The following is a 20,737-nucleotide window of genomic DNA, read 5'->3' as shown; positions in this document are numbered from 1 at the left end:
TGAGTTGATGTTCAGAACAGCAGAACATTTTGACAGTCTTTGTAATCTCAGCGTTGAAGGGGACTGATAAGATAGCTCAGCATCTCTCCAGTATCAAGTAATACTTAGAAACTAGCTTATCCCTTCAAGAAAGACCTCCCCTACACTTTTGTCCATTTTCTTCCACATCTTACCCCTGAATAAGGACAAAAACAATGTTGGGATGTGATTTTTCTAATCCATTTTTTTCTAATTACTTTCTCTTCCCTTAACACAACACCAGCTGTACCGCCGACTCTCAGAAGTTCTGGGCTTGAATGATGAGACTATGGTCCTAAGCGTCTTCATAGGAAAAATGTAAGTGTTTGGCTTGCCATCAGCAAGAGTCCCTTGCAATCCTGTTGCAACTGTAAAATGTGATCTTGGCATTATGCTGCCAGTGCCTTGGTATTCCAGCATTGATCGTTTGCGTCAGAAAATTGTGCATTTGAGTGTGTGACAAGCTGTGCTTAGAGATATGGCCCGGCCCCAGAGCATTCCAGGCTTGTACAGGCAAGGATTTAATTTGTTCATGTGGAATCTCATCTCTAGCTTCTGGAATCACTGGTGAAACCCTGTCATGGCATTAGCAAAATGGACATCTCTGCCCCAGTGATTGGTTCTCAGCCTCTCACCCAATCACCCTGCTGCCAAGGATGCCCAGAGTGGGCATTCACTTTCTGGTGCTGATTTCCACTAGGTGTGCCCTGCCAAGGAGGAGAGCCCCACTTTAAAACAGGCTTTTCCTCTCAAGAAGCATCCACACCCTTTGAGAGTCTTGAATCTGCAAAATCAAGTGCTATTTGTCTTCAAAGTTGGAGCTCCTAATTGGCCCTTTTTCGTTTGTTTTGTTTTTGTTTTTGTTTTTTAAGTTATGCCCCTTTGTTCACATTTTCCCCTTTTTAGGAGCTCAGTATCTCAAAGCACACACTAGGAGCCAAATATTTTACCCAGGGCTGTGTGCAAAGTGACATTTTGCCCCCTTCCAGCCATCCCAATCCTAAACACTCGTATCCATGAGCTGGTTAATAATTTAAGATGCAAAAAACAAAGGGGGTCTAAAGGACTCTGCCAGCCAAGAACCCGGAAGCAAGGGCTACTAGAATTCTGCAGCTGACAGTGGATGGTGCAGGTGCAGAATTGCATACGTCTGCATGTTATCACTGCCGCAGAAATCTCTTACCCTTGCTGCAGAAATCAGCCCTGGAGTGCCCCAGAATTCCAAGGGCCTGGGTATGGGCCAGTGTAGCTTTGGAACCAAGTAGTGAAGATTATCTGAAGGATAATTTTTCTAGTCAACCAAATGTAAGTACGGAGATTTTATACCCATTTTTTGTGGTTGTGATGTCTGTGAATTGGTGATGCAGATGTGTGGTGACTCTTGATGGATGATTTTCTTCTTCTCCCAGCCCTCAAGGAAACCAGGCAAATCAAAAGTGTCTCCTGCTTTTTTTTTCTTTTTGTCCTCCAGCATCACCAACCTGAAGTACTGGGGCCGCTGTGAACCGATCACCTCCAAGACACTACAGCTTCTCAATGACCTCTCCATTGGATATCCTTTTCTAAGTCAGCTTCTGTGCGCAGCAGGAACTGTGGCTTGCCATGGTCGTAGAAATCATGGCCTCCTGCTGTTTCCACTTTCATTTAGTTTATATGTGCTCAAGTATCCTCCGTTCTCCTAGGAGCCAAAGGCAGTACCGACACAGAATCCAGGGTAATTGCAGACTCCAAATATGAGCCACCCCACAAACAGTTTCTACAGATTTATCCCTGGTTATCTAAGATCCAGAAATGCCCAGCAGATCTGTGCAATCAGTATATACTCTGTAGCCAGTATTTTTACATCCTCAGTGATACAGAGTCCATCTTGATTGTCAGCCTTTTGGTAGAAGCAGCCTGATTACAAGCTCTGCAATAAAAGTAGTGGCTATACTCCCTCTTGACTTGACTTGGACCAAGTCTGCTATAAAGTTTGAATTGCTCTGAGACAGCCTTCCACAACCAGGGGTCTGCAGGAGACTAAACCCTATAAAAATGAGTGACTTTTTTCTCAATTATCCCAAAGATTGTACATAGCTAGTACCATTCTAAATGCATAGGAGAGAACTTAATTCACCACACACAATGGATGCCTCAGGCAGGGATTTAGGGCTTAATTAGCTCTTAGAAGCCCCAGTGAGAAAAGCTACCCTAGGATATTCATGATTCTTGGGGGAAACTGCTGGGTTTTATCTCTTCTCTTACAGATATGAGTTTGGTATGGGTATTCTGTCATTGATCAGTTAAATACTGCTTAGTAGAGAACACATTTTTTTTCCATTTGGCAGGTGTCATTTTCAAGTGTTTAAGGAAAATAAGATAATCTGAGTATGGAACTCATAGTCAGGAAAGAAACTGTACTTACTTTATCCTAGAAAGCTGCATTCTGCATTAGAGATTCCTCATTTGTACACACTTTCCTTGACCTTCTTTCTTTGTCTTCACATACAGTAGTGTAAGGAAACTAGTGAAGCTTAGTGCGGTACAGTTCATGCTGAACAATCACACGGTGAGTGATTTAGCACCTCTTCCTGGTTGTCCTCTCCAGCCAGCCACACACACACTTCCTCAGCCATATAAAGGGGATGTTTTCAATTGAGGTCCTTAGTGCCCCCCAAGCCAGAGACTGCTCCCTGACTCCCTTCATGCTGCCAGATCACACTTAACTGGCATCTGAGCCGCTCTTCAGGAGCCAGATGATCTGAGTTGTGATGATGCTGTCTACTGTTATTCATATGAAGATAAATTAGTTGTAGACAAAAACAGTAATCCAAAAAAAATTTTTTTAATCCCCCTCGTACTTTTAAGACGATATAGTCATTAGCTTGAAAAGGCTCCGTAATTCTGAAATTCCTGGCTTGCCTTCTGCCTGTGACCCATGTCTTTATCTTTTTAACTTGTCTTCTTTTTTTCATTAGAGCGAGCACTTTTCATTTCTGGGTATTAACAATCAGTCCAATCTGACAGACATGCGGTGTCGGACTACCTTCTACACAGCACTTGGGCGTCTCCTCATGGTGGATTTAGGTACTGCAATAAATCCTAGAGGCTCGTGCAGTAGTCTGGCACTGTGCTAAATTCTTACTTGAGCATAGAAAACTGGATGTTGGGGAGGTCTTTCCTGTTGTTTCAACAGTAAGAGAACTGTCTGAAATAACAGTCTGATTTCGCCAAGAACACATCATGCTGTCATGGTCCCTGTAACTGGAAGAGAAGAACAGTATGGTGCCAGAAGTTTCATCTGATGTGCAGTGGTTTTAAAACCTATTCATATTTCTCCTCTGAGAGTTAAGAGAATTGAGAGTCCTAAATGCATCTTGTTGGCCAGATAACCCCTCCACCCCAAATGAAGGCGCAACCCACCGTCAACAGAACCTTCCATGCCCCACTTCACTAGCACATGTGAACCCGCAGGGCTGAAGAACCTTTCTAGCTCTGTTGTGATATTAGCAGTTTTGGGTCAACTAATGACTGCAACTCAGTGCTGTCATCCTCATTTTGAGCTATTTAAGTTTAATCCTACTACATAACATTACAAAACCTTCTAGTTCTATGGAAGATTAGTGAAAAGAAAATTGTGAAGAGAGCCTCCACAAGCACCTGATTCAAGTATGAGTCTCATCAGGTTCTCATACACCAGACTCAGGCCTTTCTCAGCTGACTGTTAACTCTCACTTAAGAAGTAAATAAAAACATAGTATCTTGTACACATATGAACCTCTGGTATTGTGGCTCGGTGTCAGAAAAAAATGTGGACGTCCCTTGGACTGGATGATTTCTGCCTCTTCTAGTTTAAAAATGATCTATTTACATTTCATTCTGAAATTACTACTAATACCCGTGGGGATTATAAAGGGGCCCACTTGAATTATCCTTGGGTCTGCTCATCTTTCAAACCATCTTATTTTCCTTGCACACACAGCTTTGGGAATTTTTTATATTGGAGTCACAGCCTGGGTGGTTTCCCTTACAGGAGAGGATGAAGATCAGTATGAGCAGTTCATGCTGCCGCTCACAGCAGCGTTTGAGGCCGTGGCCCAGATGTTTAGCACTAACAGTTTCAACGAGCAAGAGGCAAAGGTGAGTCCTTCACCCACTGATTGACCAGCTTCTGCTTTCCGGCAACCCCTGACAGAGACTAGATTAGCCAGCACTGCAGAAAACAGTGCTCCTCCGTACATTTTCCACTGATTTCACTTTTTATTTAATCTCTCGGACTCCTGGGATTTTGAAATAGAAGAACCAGTAGAGAGTTATAAAGTCTTATTTTTATGCTGAAGTGTGTTCTTAAGCAGCACTTAGGATTTTTTGTCTACATTTTCAGATGTGGTAGCATAAAGTTGTATATTTTTCTATTACCTTTTTAATCTCTGTTGTATCTTTAGTTATGTTCCCCTTTCATTTTTAATACTGCTTATTAGTGTTTTCTCTCTTTTGATCTAGATCAGTCCTGCCAGAGATGTGTTTATTAGTCTTCATAAAAATAAGTTTTTTTTCCTTATTTAAACTGTTTTATCTGTATTTTCTATTCTGTTTTTACTCTTTATTTTCATATATTTTCCTTGGGGTTTCTCCATTGTCCTAACTTCTTTTCCGCCCTCCTTTCCTAATATAATCATTTAAAACCATAAATGTCCCTCTAGGTATATTATTCCACACATTGGTTTTGGGTGTTTTGTTTTTTTTTTTTTAATTGTAAAAAAAAAAACACGTAACGTAAAATTTACCAGCTTGACCATCTTTAGATGTACAGTTGAATAGCATTAAGTATATTAACATTATTAATGCTCTAAGTCTCCAGAGTCTATAGTTTTTATATGTAACGTTTTCATTATCATTCAGTTTTTTGTATTATCTGATTTCCATTAAGATTCCTTCTTTGACAGGAGTCATTTAGAAGGCTTTGTGAATTTCCATATATATGGAATTTTAAAGTTACTTTTAGTTACTGATTTCTGGCTCTCAGAATTATCATTTCTTGATTTTTGCTCTCTTCATCTGCACACACACCGGCTTTCCTTATCTATAGGTCTCTGCACCAAAACCAGAAGACACTAGGCTATTAATATTTGTAGGACTTTTTTGCAGTGTTCATAATGACACTGAGGCTGAATTACAATCACCAAATACCAGGAGTATTGCCCCCAAAATGCCAGGCTTTACCTAATATCCTAAAATTCTGTTTTCATCATTAGAAAGCCTCTTAGTTTTCTGTCTCCAAATCATCAGAGAAGTCAGAGAGCAACACTACTTTGTCTAGCGCTCTCTCTCCTCTTTATACCAGGGTCTTGAGATAGATACCATTCAAAGCTGAGGTTAGTGTGGAGCATGGCAGTAACTTGAGCTAGAGTACCAGCCAATACCAAGGATAACTGAGGGAGATCAGCGAATAGCCACCCTTTTCATCACTTTAGTTCCATACAAAGCAAGTACAATTAATGAAAAGAACATTTTGGCCATGAACTACAAGCATGATCCATGTCTTTGTTACACTTCATGTAATAAGTCTTTTAGAGTGACCATGTCTTAGACTTGGAAACAGCTTATGTATCAATTTAGGAATAGAACTTTGCTTAAAGCAGGCTGTTATGTTAGCAGAAGTGCAACCATTTCTGACAAATGAATCAGGACACCCAAATGTGCCATGTCCTTGAGCGTGTTGATGACTGTTAGCTTTTCAAAGCAGTCTTATTGCTGTTCAAGGCCTGTAGGACAAGTAAAAGTTCTACTGAGAAAACGCAGTGGATTTGGAGTCTTGATGGTATGAGTCTTAAGCCTGGCCCTCTGGCCACTTAGAAGCGTGACTCTGGGCATGGTATCTGACCTCTTAGGCTGCGATCTCTTCCATAAAAGCATAACTTCATAGCTCCAAAATTTGACACATCAGTCTTTTTTCCAGGCACCCCAGCCAGAGGGGCAGGTAACCTGTAGGCTTCTGTGTCTTCCTCCCAGCAGGGTCTGCATTTGATTTCCTGCGGCACTGGTGCCTTTGTAATTAGTTGTGGTACTGGACCTTTAGGATATATAGTCCTTCTGCCTCTTGTGTAAATGTTTTTGGCCTTTTTTTTTTCTAACTCTTCTTGAATCAAGCTTTTTTGCTTTTCTCCTTTTTACATAGTGTCTTAAAACTTTATCAACCTCTTGTTTTGCTGTGATGGACCAGGAATCATTGCTTTTTCTTAGTATATAACAAGCTTCCAAAACTAATTATCCAAGTGAAAAAGATTCCATCCTAGTATGGAAGAGATCAGTTCAGAATATTTGGGAAGGAATATTTGTTGAATGATGGAAGAATTTGTGACACCCCGTCAAGTAGTTAATACGTTTGGTTTTTCTTCTATTTTAATATATTTTTGCCTTCTACTACAGCGAACTCTGGTTGGCCTCGTAAGAGACCTGAGAGGGATAGCTTTCGCCTTCAATGCCAAGACCAGCTTCATGATGCTGTTTGAGTGGATGTATCCTAATACAGACCAGGAAGGCTTGCCACTGAAAGCCTTAACCGGAGTGTGGATGGGCGGTGGAGGCATCAGGGAAGGGAGAGAGGGAGGATTAAGGAGGCAACGAAGGCAAGGAGTTGTGCCCAAAGACCTGCCCTGTGTCTTGTAAGCTGCCGTTCCACGGTGGCGTAATGGCGGAGGGCTGCCTGCTCAGGTCAGAGAGACGGGGAAATGAAGGCAGTCGTTTCCCACGTTCTCTTCTGGGTCCCAGATACAAATGCCTATGGAAATGCTGCACGTGAAGTTTGCTACAGTCAGAAAAAGGAGACGTTTCAATCTACTAAAAAAAGACAACTTTCCTAGGAATGAGAAAGTCTAACCTTGTTGAATTCATAACCTTGAACAAATCCTTTCAAAGCTGAGTGCCTCTGTTTCTCCAATAGTTATATATAACAGAAATAGCTTATTTCCTATCATGTCACAGAAGGGAAAAGAAGATAAATTAACAACGAGATACATTATTCTCTTCAGAACAAAGTCATTATGTAAATGACAGTGCATTATTGTATGCTTATTACAATTCCAGGAGCACACAGTCACCTTAGCACCTTCGGGTTAATAGACTGCAAGATTAGCAAGCAGAAGACAGGCAGTTGGAGAACTTTCATTTGACAGTTTGTGCTTGGCCAATGCGGAGAGATTACTTTCAATTCTGTACCTTTCTGGATTTAGAATTCTTCCTTAGCTTTTCATGTACAGATATCCATCCTACATGCCAATTCTCCAGCGGGCAATTGAGCTCTGGTACCATGATCCAGCTTGTACCACTCCTGTGCTCAAGCTGATGGCTGAGTTAGTTCATAACAGGTAAGCCAGACGAAGATTTTTCAGAGGATATAACTGCCCTTTTATATGAGAGAATTCTGGGACAATAGATTTTACCTCGTGTTTGGTCAGATTGTGGAAGATAATAAGATTTCACTGCTTTCAGAATTTGAAAAATGTCTCTAAAAGTTAATGTGTATATATATGTTTTGGTTTGTTTGGAAGAAGGGTGTCCCAGCCACACAAAGTCATAGCTGCTTGCAGGAAATAAGTCACTTTGGAAAGAGTCTCAAGATAACCCATTCTTGGGACATCTGGGTGGCTCAGTCGGTTAAGCATCTGCCTTTCACTCCTCAGGTCATGGTCCCAGGGTCCTGGGATAGAGTCCTGCATCAGGCTCCTTGCTCAGCGAGGAGCCTGCTTCCCCGTCTGCCTGTAGCTCCCCCTGCTTGTGCTCTCTCTCTCTCCCCCTCTCTCTCTGTTAGAAATAAATAAAATCTTTAAAAAAAAAAAAAAAGATAACCAATTCTTACGAGAGGTGAATCTGGCAACCAGTATTCTGACTTTCCCGCCCACATATAAAAGTTCACATTTAGTCATGATGTCATGTCCACCACATTTCAGAGAGACAGTTGAGAGTAATGCCAGACGCCTTAGAATACCCTGTTTTAAGAAAGGTGTTCAGCAAATTGCAGCTGGATGGGTAAAGATTTACTTAAGAAGAAAGTAAGACAGACTTCCAAAATACCAAATTTTAAATTTGCCCAAGAATTTAGGGATGGAGGAAAAGAAAAATCCACCCCCTTGACTTCACTAGAATTTTGGGTCCGTGTATCTGCCTCTCATGGCTCTCCTAAGAGAATTAATTTTTAAAAACTACTTCAGTGAGGGGTAGGTAATACTCAAAGAGCCGATAGCCTCCCGGGAGCCTCACAGTCAAGAGTTAATCATTTCCAGAATAGATATTTGAGAGCATCTACTCTTTGCCAGCCACTTTCCTAGCCATTGTGCCAGACAAAACCTCTCCCCTCTTAGGTGTTACATTCTGGGAGAACAAACAGTAAAACAAGCATGGAAAATCATTTCAAATAGTAGTAAGTGCTGTGAAGAAAAAAGTTACTAAAATGGAATTAAAGGAGAGGAGGGAGAACCGACCTCTCAGAGAAGGTGATGTTTAAGCTGGGATCTGAATGACAAGAGAGATTCTGGTAGCCCTGCAGAAATAAGGGGAAAGAGTGTTCTAAACTGTGAAAACTGCAAAAGTCCTAAGATGGGATGAGCTCACTGGGACTGCAGACAGAAAAACGCCACTGGCTGGAGTTTGGTGAATGAGGGAGGCCGTGGGAGGGGACGGCTCAGGCAGACAGGCCAAGGCCCAGCCCTGTAGTGACTTAGTCCAGCAGGAGTGAGGAAGGTACGCACACTCTAATGCCAGTGGGAAGCTGCTGAACTATTTGAAGCGCAGGATTAAAATGACCTTAAAAAAAAAATAAAATAAAATAAAATGACCTTGTTGGCATTATTACCATGTGAAGAAGGGGACTGTAGAGGGGCAAGAGTGGAAGCAGAAGAACAGACAGGAAGCGGATAGATTCAGGGCATGTTGTAGAGCTAGACCTTGATGGATCCAATGTGGGGGGAAGGAAAGAAGAATCAAGAAGGACCCTTGGGGGTTTGAGGCTTTAACCTACCAGGGTCTATAAAAAGACCAACTAGCAGCTCATCAAAAGGTGGCGCAAACCAAAGAGGTGCTCTGGTCCAGGGAACAGTCAGGAACTCAGAACTCAAGTTGTTTCAAACGCTTGCCTCCCCTACTTTTCTCTAGTAGCGGTCCCAGTCCCTTCACCTCTTTTCTTCTTATCAAGTGGTAACAACGTTTGTACCCTCCCTTAGTTGCCACCAAAGCTATAAAGGTAAACATAGGTTAATGTCTGAAGGGTCATGATTTAGTCCTTCTAAGAAATGACTCATAGAAGCCATACTTCAATCAAAATGGAGAATTTTAAGAAAATAGTTTCATCTGCTGCCTCACTTTTGTTTCTTTTCAGTGTTTTCAATTTGAGAAGCAGAACTTGAGTCTAGCGTGTTAGTCTTCAAGATAGAAGCTCTGTCACTGGTTAAATATCTTTAACTTGGTTAATCTACATTAGGATAGGTAATCTGCACATCTTAGTGCAAAAAGAATCACCCAGGGTACTCAGATGAGAGCGTGAAGTTCCCCAGTCTTCCAGCAGCATACCTCTGACTTTCTCTGCCTCTGTGTTCTCTGCTCAGATCCCAGCGACTGCAATTCGATGTCTCTTCCCCCAATGGCATCTTACTCTTCAGAGAAACCAGCAAGATGATAACAATGTATGGTACGTGCTTTAGAGGAGCAGAACCTTAGGGGTGAATTCCAGCTCAGTCACCACACTGTATGCAGTGTAGACTAGCCCTGGCAACAGCCAGGACAGTATGACAGGGCCCCTGGCACCAAGGGCCTTTCGAATAGGAGGGTTGAGTTGGTGACCTAAACTATCAGTAATAATGTGGTTGAATAAATGTATATATCACATGTCTGTCTACTCAGGCAATCGCATCCTGACACTAGGAGAGGTCCCAAAGGATCAGGTCTATGCACTGAAGCTCAAGGGCATCTCCATCTGCTTCTCCATGCTGAAGGCAGCCCTCAGTGGGAGCTACGTCAATTTTGGAGTCTTCCGTCTCTATGGAGATGATGCCCTGGACAATGCTCTACAGACCTTCATCAAGCTGCTCCTCTCTATTCCCCACAGTGACCTCCTGGTAAGTGTTAAGCTTCGTTGACAGGATCCGAGCCCCTCATCATATTCAGGTGTTTTGGGTTGTTTTGGGGTTTGGGGTTTTTTGTTATTTTGCCTGACACTGTGATTGAATGTTTCTCTGGAGAACTATAAGCTAACTCCAACTAGCTCTTTTGTCTTCCCATCTGAAGGGAACTGAGCTGTTTCATTTAAGATCTTACTCCCTGTTGGGGCACCTGGGTGGTGCAGTCGGTTGAGCATCCCACCGTTGGTTTCAGCTCAGGCCCTGATCTCAGGGTCATGAGATTGAGCCCCACGTTGGGCTCTGTGCTCAGCGGGGAGTCTGCTTGAGATTCTCTCTCCCTCTCCCTCTGTCCCTCCCGCTTATGCTCTCTCTCTCAAATAAATAAATACATCTTAAAAAAAAAAAAAAAGTCTTGCTTCCTGCATATTGAAGTACACCACGCCTAAGTTGATTTCTGTCCTCTTCTCCCACAGGACTACCCCAAGCTCAGCCAGTCTTACTATTCACTACTGGAAGTCCTGACCCAGGACCACATGAACTTTATTGCAAGCCTGGAACCTCATGTCATCATGTATATTCTCTCTTCCATTTCTGAAGGACTTACTGCACTTGGTGAGCACATGGATTGTTTGGTTTTTACCACTTAAAAGAAAGGGAGAACTTTGCCCCGGTATCTGAAAGGGTTACTGCTTTGGGGTATATGTATGACTCATGGATACATTCTCATCCAGAAATACTTATTGACCCTATCCTGAGGACCAAGCACTGTGCTGGGGACTAAGGGTACAGTACTTATTAATAACCACAGTCCCTGTCCTTTAGGAGCTTTTTATCTGGTAGATGAAACAGACATGTAGACCAGTGCCTATTTACTGCACTTACCTACTTCCGCACCACAGTGGGGGTGAGGAGGGAGTGCTGTGAGAGCTGTCGGGAAGAATACCTAAACTCCTGGTGTTGAGAAGTGGGGTCAGACAAGGCTGGCCAAAAGCACTGATAAAAAACCATGGGCCAAAAAGCTGCACAGGCGTTAGCAGATTAGTGGGGAGGCTTCCTAGCAGCAGGAACAGCAAGTACCAGCAGCTGCAGGCAAGAGAGAGTCAGGAAATCCAGATGCCTGGCACACTGGTGCAGAGAAGCCTGAGAGAGGTGGGTGGGACAAAGCCGGAGGCCACGCAGGGGCCCTCATGCGCATCAGGGTGTCGGATTCTAACCTGAGGACAGCGGAGGCTGTGGAAGGCACTCACGCAGACAGCTCCACGGTTTTCATCCTCCTCCACCTGGTTCCTGTCAGCCCTTTTGTTCCTAGGCTACCATTGAGCAGTCTCAGTAGGTACGCATGTATTCAGAGAATAAAATACATTTTTTTTATATTAGGCTGAGCAAAACAAATAGGAAGATTAAGTCAGCTGTAAGATAATCACGATATATTGCAAGTGCACATAGAATGACTTTTGGATTGCCTGCTGTGGTGAGTTACACCTCCATGCCCCTTCTTCGATAGGCATTTACTTCCAGCAGGGTGCAGAGCCATACCTAGGACTCCGACCCTGCTCTGGAAGGCTATTTTATAGCTTCTTGAAAATCAAGGGACCTCTGCATAAACAGAAACAGAAGGGTTGACTCTTTTAAGGGTTCATCCCTTAGTCCTCTGGCCTGTGCCTCACCTCGTCAGAGCTCTGTCCGCAAGCCGTGCCGCAGCATCCCCTTTGTAAAATGCGTAGATGAGTCTGCAGCTCCCCCCTCCACCCTTGCCCGCCACGCTCCCCGCAAATGCTTCATAGATAATACGGTACCTCTAACAGACTCTAAATGTCAATAGACTGTATGAAGCTGGGTTTAATGACCTCCCCCCAGTAACTCAGACTTCTTGGATTCTCATCACAGCTTGTCCAGTTACTAGCAGTGTGATCTAGAGGCAAGTCACATAACCTCTTCAAACTTTGGTTTATTTGTTAAAATGGAACAACTACCCAGAGTTTTCAAGAGGATAAATTAGAGATAATACCTATAAAATCCTTAGCATAATATCTGGCACAGTAGAAGTACTTGCTGTATGTAAAGTATTTGTTATTTTTTATGAAGCAGAAGACATGCATCTGCAGCACATTGAGCGGTAATGTTGATATTATTAATTAATATATTATATATATTAATATATGGAATAATAATAATAAGCATTATTACCATACACTCACTTTCAACCTTAAAATTGGGCCTTGCTATATGATGAGGGTGAGAGGTCAACAGAAAGCACCCAAACACAGGCCTTGACTGAGCTGGGGACAGTTCCCAGTCTGCTGGGGTACCTCTACCTCTACAGGATCTCAGCTTATTTGTATGAGGCATCTTTCCAGAAGTAAGACTTGGCTGCCCACGTCTCCATCAGCAGCTCCATATCCCTGCTCTAATCCACCCCTCCCTCTTTCTTCCAGACACCATGGTATGCACAGGCTGCTGCTCTTGCCTGGACCACATCGTGACATACCTCTTTAAGCAACTGTCACGGAGCACCAAGAAGAGGACGACACCCCTGAACCAGGAGAGCGACCGCTTTCTGCATATCATGCAGCAGCATCCAGAGATGATCCAGCAGGTAAGGAACGTGAGCGTTAGGAGGCAGTATGGGGTGTCCGGCAGTGGAAGAACCTCTCAGAGAGGAGAGGCCAAGCAAAATGGGGAGGCTAGCATCTCACCAGCCTCATGCTGCCGAAGTGAAGTTTATGCCTTAAAATTGCAGTGGATCTTGAGTTTGCTGAGTAATCATCAGATATTTAAAAAATCTGGGAAGAAAAACAGGTTCTGAATTGTTTTTCCGAGCGTCACACCAGCCCCTATGCCTCGGACCTGTGCTCCTTCTACACCGACGACTGTGGCCACCCGTTGCCATAAACGGAGCCTGAGTCAGCAGTTGCCAGCTGTAAGGCTTGTACTCGCATCTGCAGAGTGGCCACAAGAGTACGGGATAAAAGGAAGTAACTGACCACACAGATCAAACCATATGTTTGCCATCACTTTATTTGTATGAGGCATCTTTCCAGAAGTAAGATTTGCCTTGGGTAGCTACACACTAGATCACTGCCTCAGATGCTCCATTTCCAGATGCTGTCAACGGTGCTGAACATCATCATCTTTGAAGACTGTAGGAACCAGTGGTCAATGTCCCGGCCCCTACTTGGCTTGATACTACTTAATGAAAAGGTAAGAGAGCCATCTCCCTGGTGCCCAGAGCCAGAAACATGGGTAGACACACGTTTGGCTGTCATTTTCCGGGGCACTGTGAGAAAGGTTATAGGAACACCCCACAATGGTGAAGCCGAGGGAGAACAGCTCATTTTCTGAGCATGTACTGTTCATGCTTTGAACAGCACATTATCACTGAACTGTTAGAAGTCAGCATGTGTGGCAATTCAGACAAAGGATGAGGAAGTATTACTGGGAGAGAATATACCTGGAGAGCAGACCACCGATGACCTAAATTCTAGGTCCAGCTCCACCATAAACAAACATAAGGAAGTCTAGAGAGTCCTATAAAAGAACCTGGATCAGGGGCACCTGGCTGGCTCAGCTGGTAGAGCAAGTGACTCTTGATCTCGGGGTTGTGGGTTCAAGCCCCACACTGGGTATAGAGATTACTTAAAATCCTTTAAAAAAAATAGAACCTGGGGCGCCTGGGTGGTTCAGTTGGTTAAGCAACTGCCTTCGGCTCAGGTCATGATCCCAGGGTCCTGGGATGGAGCCCCGCATCGGGCTCCCTGCTCAGCCAGAAGCCTGCTTCTCCCTCTCCCACTCCCACTGCTTGTGTTCCCTCTCATGCTATCTCTCTCTCTCTCTCTGTCAATTAAATAAATAAATAAAAATCTTTAAAAAAAAATAAAAAAAATAGAACCTGGGGGCGCCTGGGTGGCTCAGATGGTTAAGCGTCTGCCTTCAGCTCAAGTCATGATCCCAGGGTCCTGGGATCGAGTCCCGCATCGGGCTCCCTGCTCCTTGGGAGCCTGCTTCTCCCTCTGCCTCTCTATCTCTCTCTCTCTCTCTGTGTGTCTCTCATGAATAAATAAATAAAATCTTTAAAAAAAAAAAAAATAGAACCTGGATCAGATGACCCTTAGAGTGTTTACACATTTAAAACTCTTTGATTTTTAAGTAAGATAAAGATGCATTATCTTGGAGCAAATACTTACTTGAATCAAAAAAGGTACCCCATTTTGGTAGATAATTCTGTGTTTTGGAGAACATCCCTTCAACCTTGCAGATGAGGGAGGGCTAATCCCTATCTCCTCTCCTTACCCTGTCTCACTCCTTGCCCCACAGTATTTTTCTGACCTAAGGAACAGTATCGTGAACAGCCAGCCACCAGAGAAGCAGCAGGCTATGCATCTGTGTTTCGAAAACCTGATGGAAGGCATCGAGCGAAATCTTCTTACGAAAAACAGAGACAGGTGAGTGTAGGGGGCCCTACAGAGAAGTCCTAGGCAATTTCTCAAGTCATCGAAACAGGGGAGACTGCTTAAAGAGTCTTTTAGAGACCATCTTAAAGCAGTGCTGTTCAGTAGAAAAGCAGGCCACATACGTAACTTTGAACTTTTTAGTAGCCACATTAAAAAAAAGGTAAAAAGAAACAGACAAAATTCCTTTTAATACATTTAACATATGCAGATTATCATGTCAATGTGTAATCCATATTTAAAAACTGAGAATTTTAATTTTAAATTTAATGTTAAATTTAACATTCTTTTTATTGTACTAAGTCTTCAAGATCCTGTGTATTGTACACTTAGCAGGCATCTCAAGTCAGATGCTAAATATTCATTTGAATTACTTGATTTGTATTAAGATTTCATAAAATTTACAGTTGACAAAGTAGATTCCCATATTCAGGTATACCAGACATACTTAGAAGTTGTCTGGTTGTCAGTTGAACATCAGGCTTTTCTGAATTAATGCTTAAGTTTTATTTTTTTTAATTAATTTGAAAAATGGTATTTTAACTTAAAATTAATTAAGGTACAATCAGGGAACTGAATTTTAACTTTCATCTAATTTGCTTCAGTTCTTCATTTGAACTGGGCACACTTCAAGTGCTCAGTAGCCCTATGTGGCGAGTGGCTACCATACTGGACAGCACAGTGCCTTAGCACAGGTCTCCGGCATTAAGCATTGAGTGAGACAGCCTCATTCTCTTCATGCCTTCACTTTGGGAGGGTTACTTCCCACCTCTGTCAGATTCCTTTTGTGCTGCCATGAGCCCAAGGTGGCCCTCAACGCCCCAGATTTGACCAGATCTCAAGGTCTGCCGCAAGGCTGTCAAGATTGAAAGGGTTGCAAAACTAGCCCAGCTTTCCCTTAAGGTCTGAAGACTGATGTTAACTGACCTTAGAAACAGATGCATACATTCTGCCTCTCAGTAGCCGCTTCTCTGCCAGAAATGTTTTAGTCCAAGACCTTTCCCCTCCACCCTCTTCCCCCAACCTACATGTATCTCCTCTGCAGGTTCACCCAGAACCTGTCGGCATTCCGTCGAGAAGTCAACGACTCGATGAAGAATTCCACTTACGGCGTGAATAGCAATGATATGATGAGCTGACACCTCCTTGGACTCTACCTGTACAGAGCAGCGCCCTTTGGTCTGGCCCAGAGGGGCAAACAATTACAAGGGAGAGGGCCTGGCTGACCCTGGCTCCTTCCTCCAGGGGTGTGGGGAAAATGGCAAAGTCACCTGGCTACTTCCCCAGGGAATAGGGGTGTGAGTGCACTCACTAGGGGGCAGGGCGCTGCTGGTTCCTGGGGGGTTGGGTGGGAAGGGTGGTGGGAGGAGATAGAGACACAAATGTGTGAGACTCCAGCCCCTCCTCCTGGGGCCACCCCAGGGGGTGGGGGGGGGAACCCCCAGTGTCCTGCCACAACCTGCCTTGTATAAACATGTACATTTTTTCATAACATTTTGAACAAGGTTTATATTGACTCAAGTTTAAAAACAAAAAGTGTGACTGAAAAATTTTTACAGAGTCTAGTGCACCAATGCTGATGTGAGGGGTTGTGTATGCGAGTGAGGAAAAAAATGTGTATTCTGGTGGCCTGAAGCTTTACTGGACGAGGATGTGTGAACGTGCAGAGATATATTTAGTGACACAGTGTAGAGAGGCAAAAAAAAAAGTAAAAATTCCAAATGTATACTTTTTCTTATTGCCCTTTCCTTGCCCCCAAAATTATCACTTCCTGTTACTGTATTACCCTTGTTATTAGGAACTCTAAGCCATGTGGAGCACCATCCTTCCCCTTCAACCATAGATGCTGCCCTAGGTCCCTCGGCCTCTTGCAGTGACAGACAACTGCAGCTAAAAGTGTTTGGTGTTCTAGCTTCATCCTTTTGCCCACTTTGCTTATCCTCATCCTCAGACAGATGCCTCTTGCTTTTACAAGTCAGATGTAACTCTATGATTTAGGGTTCTTGGTCTCTGTAAAGGTAGAGACCAGAGAGAAGGAATTGAGCCAGCTGCTCTCCTGGTGAGCGACTTGGATGAGTCCACCAGAGGCCCAGGTGCGTGGCCAATAACTCTGAGTCTTCCCCAGCCCTTGAGGCAGTGTGTGTGGATGTATGCGCGTGGATATTTATATATGTACCCTGCACTCGTGAATGTATGAACTGGAGGAAGTTACTACAGTGGAGGGGTTCTTAATAACAAGGTCTGCCTAGCATGAAGTATTTAACAGTCTCCCACCCCTTTAAAAATATACATTTTTATAAAATGAAAACCATAATAAATGTTTTGAATATTAAAAAAATTAACCTACAGAAGAAAATTAATGGAGAAAGCTATTTGCCTTGTACTTTTTCCACAATTGCTGCCGCTAGTTGTACGCATCTCTAGTTCAGCTCTTGCCCATGGGACACTCATCATCAATTAGGTTTTACCTTTATTTCTCTCCTCTGCCCCCAAAAACAAGCCTGTTAATTTTTTTTTTCCTTCTCCTCTGGCGACTGTGTGGTGAATCCTTTCTTGCGTGATCAGGTTGCGGATAGACTTGTAAGGGTGTTTGCTGCATACAGTGTAAGCATTGTGACCGCCAATAAACTTCAATGGTTTCTACTGACCTGGCTTCTGCAATCAAGTCTAGTGTGTCTACAGGTACATGTCTCACTCTAAACACACAAAGATGTTTGAAACACGCATTCGTAAAAGCCAGTGGATGACAGGTGCCTCTCACCCTTGTAAAATTAGCTTCTCATTCAACTAAGTCTGACTCGATTTCTTTTACAAATATGATTGTTTTAGTTGAGACACATCTATACAGATAGATATACAGTGCTGCTGGCCACAGATAGAAAGGTGAAGCCACGCTGCCTCTTCTAGGTAATAACATGGCAACCAGCAGAGAAGTAATAATTGCAGAAAGCCCAGTTTTGTTAATGTTCCTTTTTTTTTTTAAGATTTATTTAAGAGAGAGCACACAGGTGAGCAGGGGGAGGGGCCGAAGGAGAGGGAGATAAGCAGACTCCCCACTGAGCGGGCATTGCGACGTGGGGCTCCATCCCAGGACCGTGAGATCATGACCTGAGCCAAAATCAAGAGTCGGACGCTCAAATGACTGAGCCACCCCAGCGCCCCTTTGCCCTCTTACGAGGGCTGGGCTTCACTCGTGAGACCCTGATGAGCTCAAGGTTAAGTTCTCTCCCTGTACCACTCTGCAGGCCTCATGGGCCAGCCCTAATGAGGACTATTTCTCAGCCCCATGCCCTGTAGTACCTATAGATACGAGAGAACTTAGTTGCCGGGAACATTGTCTCTGTGTCTGTGCCTTAATGTAGATTCATATCCCGTGAATCACAGGCTCTAGAGTGCTACTAAAAAAAAAAAAAAAAAAAGATTTATTTATTCTAGAGTGTGCACAAGTGGGGGGAGGGGCAGAGGGAGAGAAACTTCCAGCAGACTCCCTGCTGAACTCGCATGAGATCACAACCTGAGCCAAAACCAGGAGTCAGCGCTCAACGGACTGAGCTACCGAGGGGCCCCTAGATGCCTCTCTTGCCCACCTTATCTAGATATCCTGCTACCTTTTCTTTGCTGTTTCAGTGTCCTGGGGATTGTCTTGATCCTAAGTTATTTTGAAGGCAAAAATTTGTATTCTCAGGGCTAGAAGGCAAGTAGAATTGATTTGTCTTAGCCAAGTCTGTCTCTAAGCCTAAGAGAAGTAGAAAATGGTCAGGCTTCATTAATAGGCAAAGCACTCCAGTCACATGCCCCAGTGACCTGGAATTCTAATTCTGTAGTAAATAAGATAAACAACTTTCTCACGGGTACTGGAAGAAGAACCCCCTCTCCCCACTATGTTGAGATGCTGCTTGATCAGCAAAACACCAGACCCCTCCTTTCCCTTACACAAAAAACAATTTCAGAGGCAATAAACTCATCATAGATGGTGTCCTCCTCATTGCAACCCTAAGTGCAGTCCAGTCATGACAAACCACCATAGTAAAATCTTCCACAACCACATCAAACTTTTTAAACAGTGAAGGTGTTCCTTTCTTGGCAGTTAAAAGGGGGCACCCAAAAAACAGCCAAGTAGGAAAATTTTTTCTGGTCAAATTATCAGCAATGTAACATGATCCATCCTTTAAAAAACCAGTTATCTTTAAACATTGGGTTTCCCCCAAGAAGTCATGTGGAGGTTTTATTCAGTTAACACATGAGTTTATTAGTGTCTAGGCTATCCTGGGCACTATGGTTATCAAGTCAAGTGTCTTTAGACAGTGTTTCCTGACACAGACTGTACCTTATGTTGACAAAACACCTTAAGTCTTTGTGGCAGATTACTAAATTGTATTATGGATGTAGGTGTTTTTTGGTTGACTCTGCCCAAATAAGGGTTATTTATTCCCACTAAAGTATAAATCAGAGGAAGAATTTGGCCAAGGGTCAAATTTTTGCATTTTTAGATTTTAAGAAGTAATGACTTTCACCCAATTGTTAATTTTCTAATGACAAGTGACAACCTACTAAGAAATAAGAGTTTTATATTCTGCAAACATGAACTTTTCTTAAGAACTTGTGTTTTTTTTTCCACCCAAGTAGAAAAATGTTCTAGCACCTTATGAAATTTCAACCACATGCAGACACAGACCACCTTTCAAAAATATTCATGGTCATGAGGTAAGAGGAATTGAGTGTAGAGAGCCAAAGCACCTCTCTGTATCCTATTTGCCACCAGCCAGCCCCTTCCCCCCACCCAAGATTTTTGGCTAGATCTACAAACACACCTAAGTTGCCTTCTAATGCTGCTGCCAAAGTGCCAAAGCAAAAAAGGAAAGCAAAGATAATTACAGGGAACCTGCAAAAGCCTTAAGTCTGATAATAAGGCCTTGAAAAATGTAAATGGTTGTAACTTTTAAAGTCCTATTTTAGATATTTCAAAAAATAAACTTGAAAGGACAAAAATGTACATACCAACCATAATTACAACTGCCAATTAAGTGCTAGGTAATGTCTTAGAATTCTTGCCTCTTGTAGCTTTTCTCCCAGGTCCATTATATCTTATTTTGTGTTTTTTAGATACCCTGGAATTCACTGGTCAGCCACTTTGGTGTATTTCAGGAGCAGTGGGTCAACTAAACATATCAGCTACCAGACAGTGGGACATCATATGAGCAGAATGGAGGATGGGATCAAGCTTAGACTATTATCCCCCTTCCCCAGAAAACCCTTATGGTTTTCAGGGCAGCCTGACTGCTGCTGTCTGCTCATTCATCAAATACTTAGCATCCACTTCAGGACAAATGCCTTTTTGATGGTCAGCAACAGAAAAGGAAACTCAAAAGCAAAAAACATTGGCAAGGCAAATTCATTTCCACTCTTCGGCATAAAATCCCTCAACAGTACAAACTGACTCCAAAACAGTGAACAGTACTTAACACACTTACACAAGCACCATACACAATTATATTTTTAACTGATAATCATGAAGACAGATTTCATAATAGACTTAAGCATACAGCATCACCTAATGGGCCAAACCACTCCATTATCAGTTACAAACGACTGAAGAGAGACCCGTGGGGAATCTCCTAACCCTTGCTACCGGGTAACAAATTAAGTCCAGGCATGTCTGAATTCAAGGTTTGGAGGACAACCAAACTCAGGGGAAAAAACTAATTGACTCCTTACCTGAAGCTCAGAGGGGCCACTGTACAGTCTGATCTAGTAAAAGGGTGGGCGAATTTAAAACCAGTATTCTTGAAAGCTCTCCTCAGCTCTTAAAGACTGATTCTTTTTTTAAAGATTTTATTTATTTATTTGAGAGAGAGAATGAGAGAGAGAGAGAGAGAGCACGAGAGGGGGTAGGGTCAGAGGGAGAAGCAGACTCCCACTGAGCAGGGAGTCCGATGCGGGACTCGATCCCGGGACTCCAGGATCATGACCCCAGCCGAAGGCAGTCGCTTAACCAACTGAGCCACCAGGCGCCCGTAAAGACTGATTATACTGTGCAATGAAAGTAAAGCAAACTCTAGAAGCTGAACTAACTCAACTGGAAAATCAATGAAAATGAAACCACTTTTAAGAGTATAGCAGACCATTATCGTTTTTATTTATCAGAAAGCCCATGCCCCACCCTTTAACACCTGGCAGTCT

The 20,737-nt window shown here is 43.1% G+C and overlaps 1 protein-coding gene across 2 annotated transcripts in view; it reads left to right on the top strand.

The window, feature by feature from the left end:
- The window catches only part of XPO7 (exportin 7), a 38,169-nt gene extending 20,965 nt beyond the window's left edge, over positions 1-17,204 (top strand). Inside the window, exons 15-28 of one of the 2 annotated variants that reach the window (XM_073892642.1) lie at positions 263-336; positions 1,490-1,573; positions 2,506-2,566; positions 2,976-3,084; positions 4,031-4,137; positions 6,427-6,515; positions 7,257-7,364; positions 9,597-9,679; positions 9,892-10,106; positions 10,583-10,721; positions 12,545-12,705; positions 13,212-13,310; positions 14,424-14,551; positions 15,603-17,204. In XM_073892642.1, coding sequence (XP_073748743.1) covers positions 263-336; positions 1,490-1,573; positions 2,506-2,566; positions 2,976-3,084; positions 4,031-4,137; positions 6,427-6,515; positions 7,257-7,364; positions 9,597-9,679; positions 9,892-10,106; positions 10,583-10,721; positions 12,545-12,705; positions 13,212-13,310; positions 14,424-14,551; positions 15,603-15,696 — 1,551 coding nt within the window. In that variant the 3' untranslated portion in view covers positions 15,697-17,204. The remainder of the gene's footprint in view (positions 1-262; positions 337-1,489; positions 1,574-2,505; positions 2,567-2,975; positions 3,085-4,030; positions 4,138-6,426; positions 6,516-7,256; positions 7,365-9,596; positions 9,680-9,891; positions 10,107-10,582; positions 10,722-12,544; positions 12,706-13,211; positions 13,311-14,423; positions 14,552-15,602) is intronic. The other variant, XM_073892643.1, reaches the window with a different exon arrangement.
- Positions 17,205-20,737: the final 3,533 nt, after the last annotated feature.

Source organism: Callorhinus ursinus, unplaced genomic scaffold (assembly GCF_003265705.2).
Source record: "Callorhinus ursinus isolate GAN/ISIS: 27379988/994484 unplaced genomic scaffold, GSC_fseal_2.0 scaffold4, whole genome shotgun sequence".
Taxonomy (NCBI): Eukaryota; Metazoa; Chordata; class Mammalia; order Carnivora; family Otariidae; genus Callorhinus; species Callorhinus ursinus.
The sequence above is the reverse complement of the archived record's forward strand: the minus strand, read 5'-3'. Positions and strand labels throughout refer to the sequence as shown.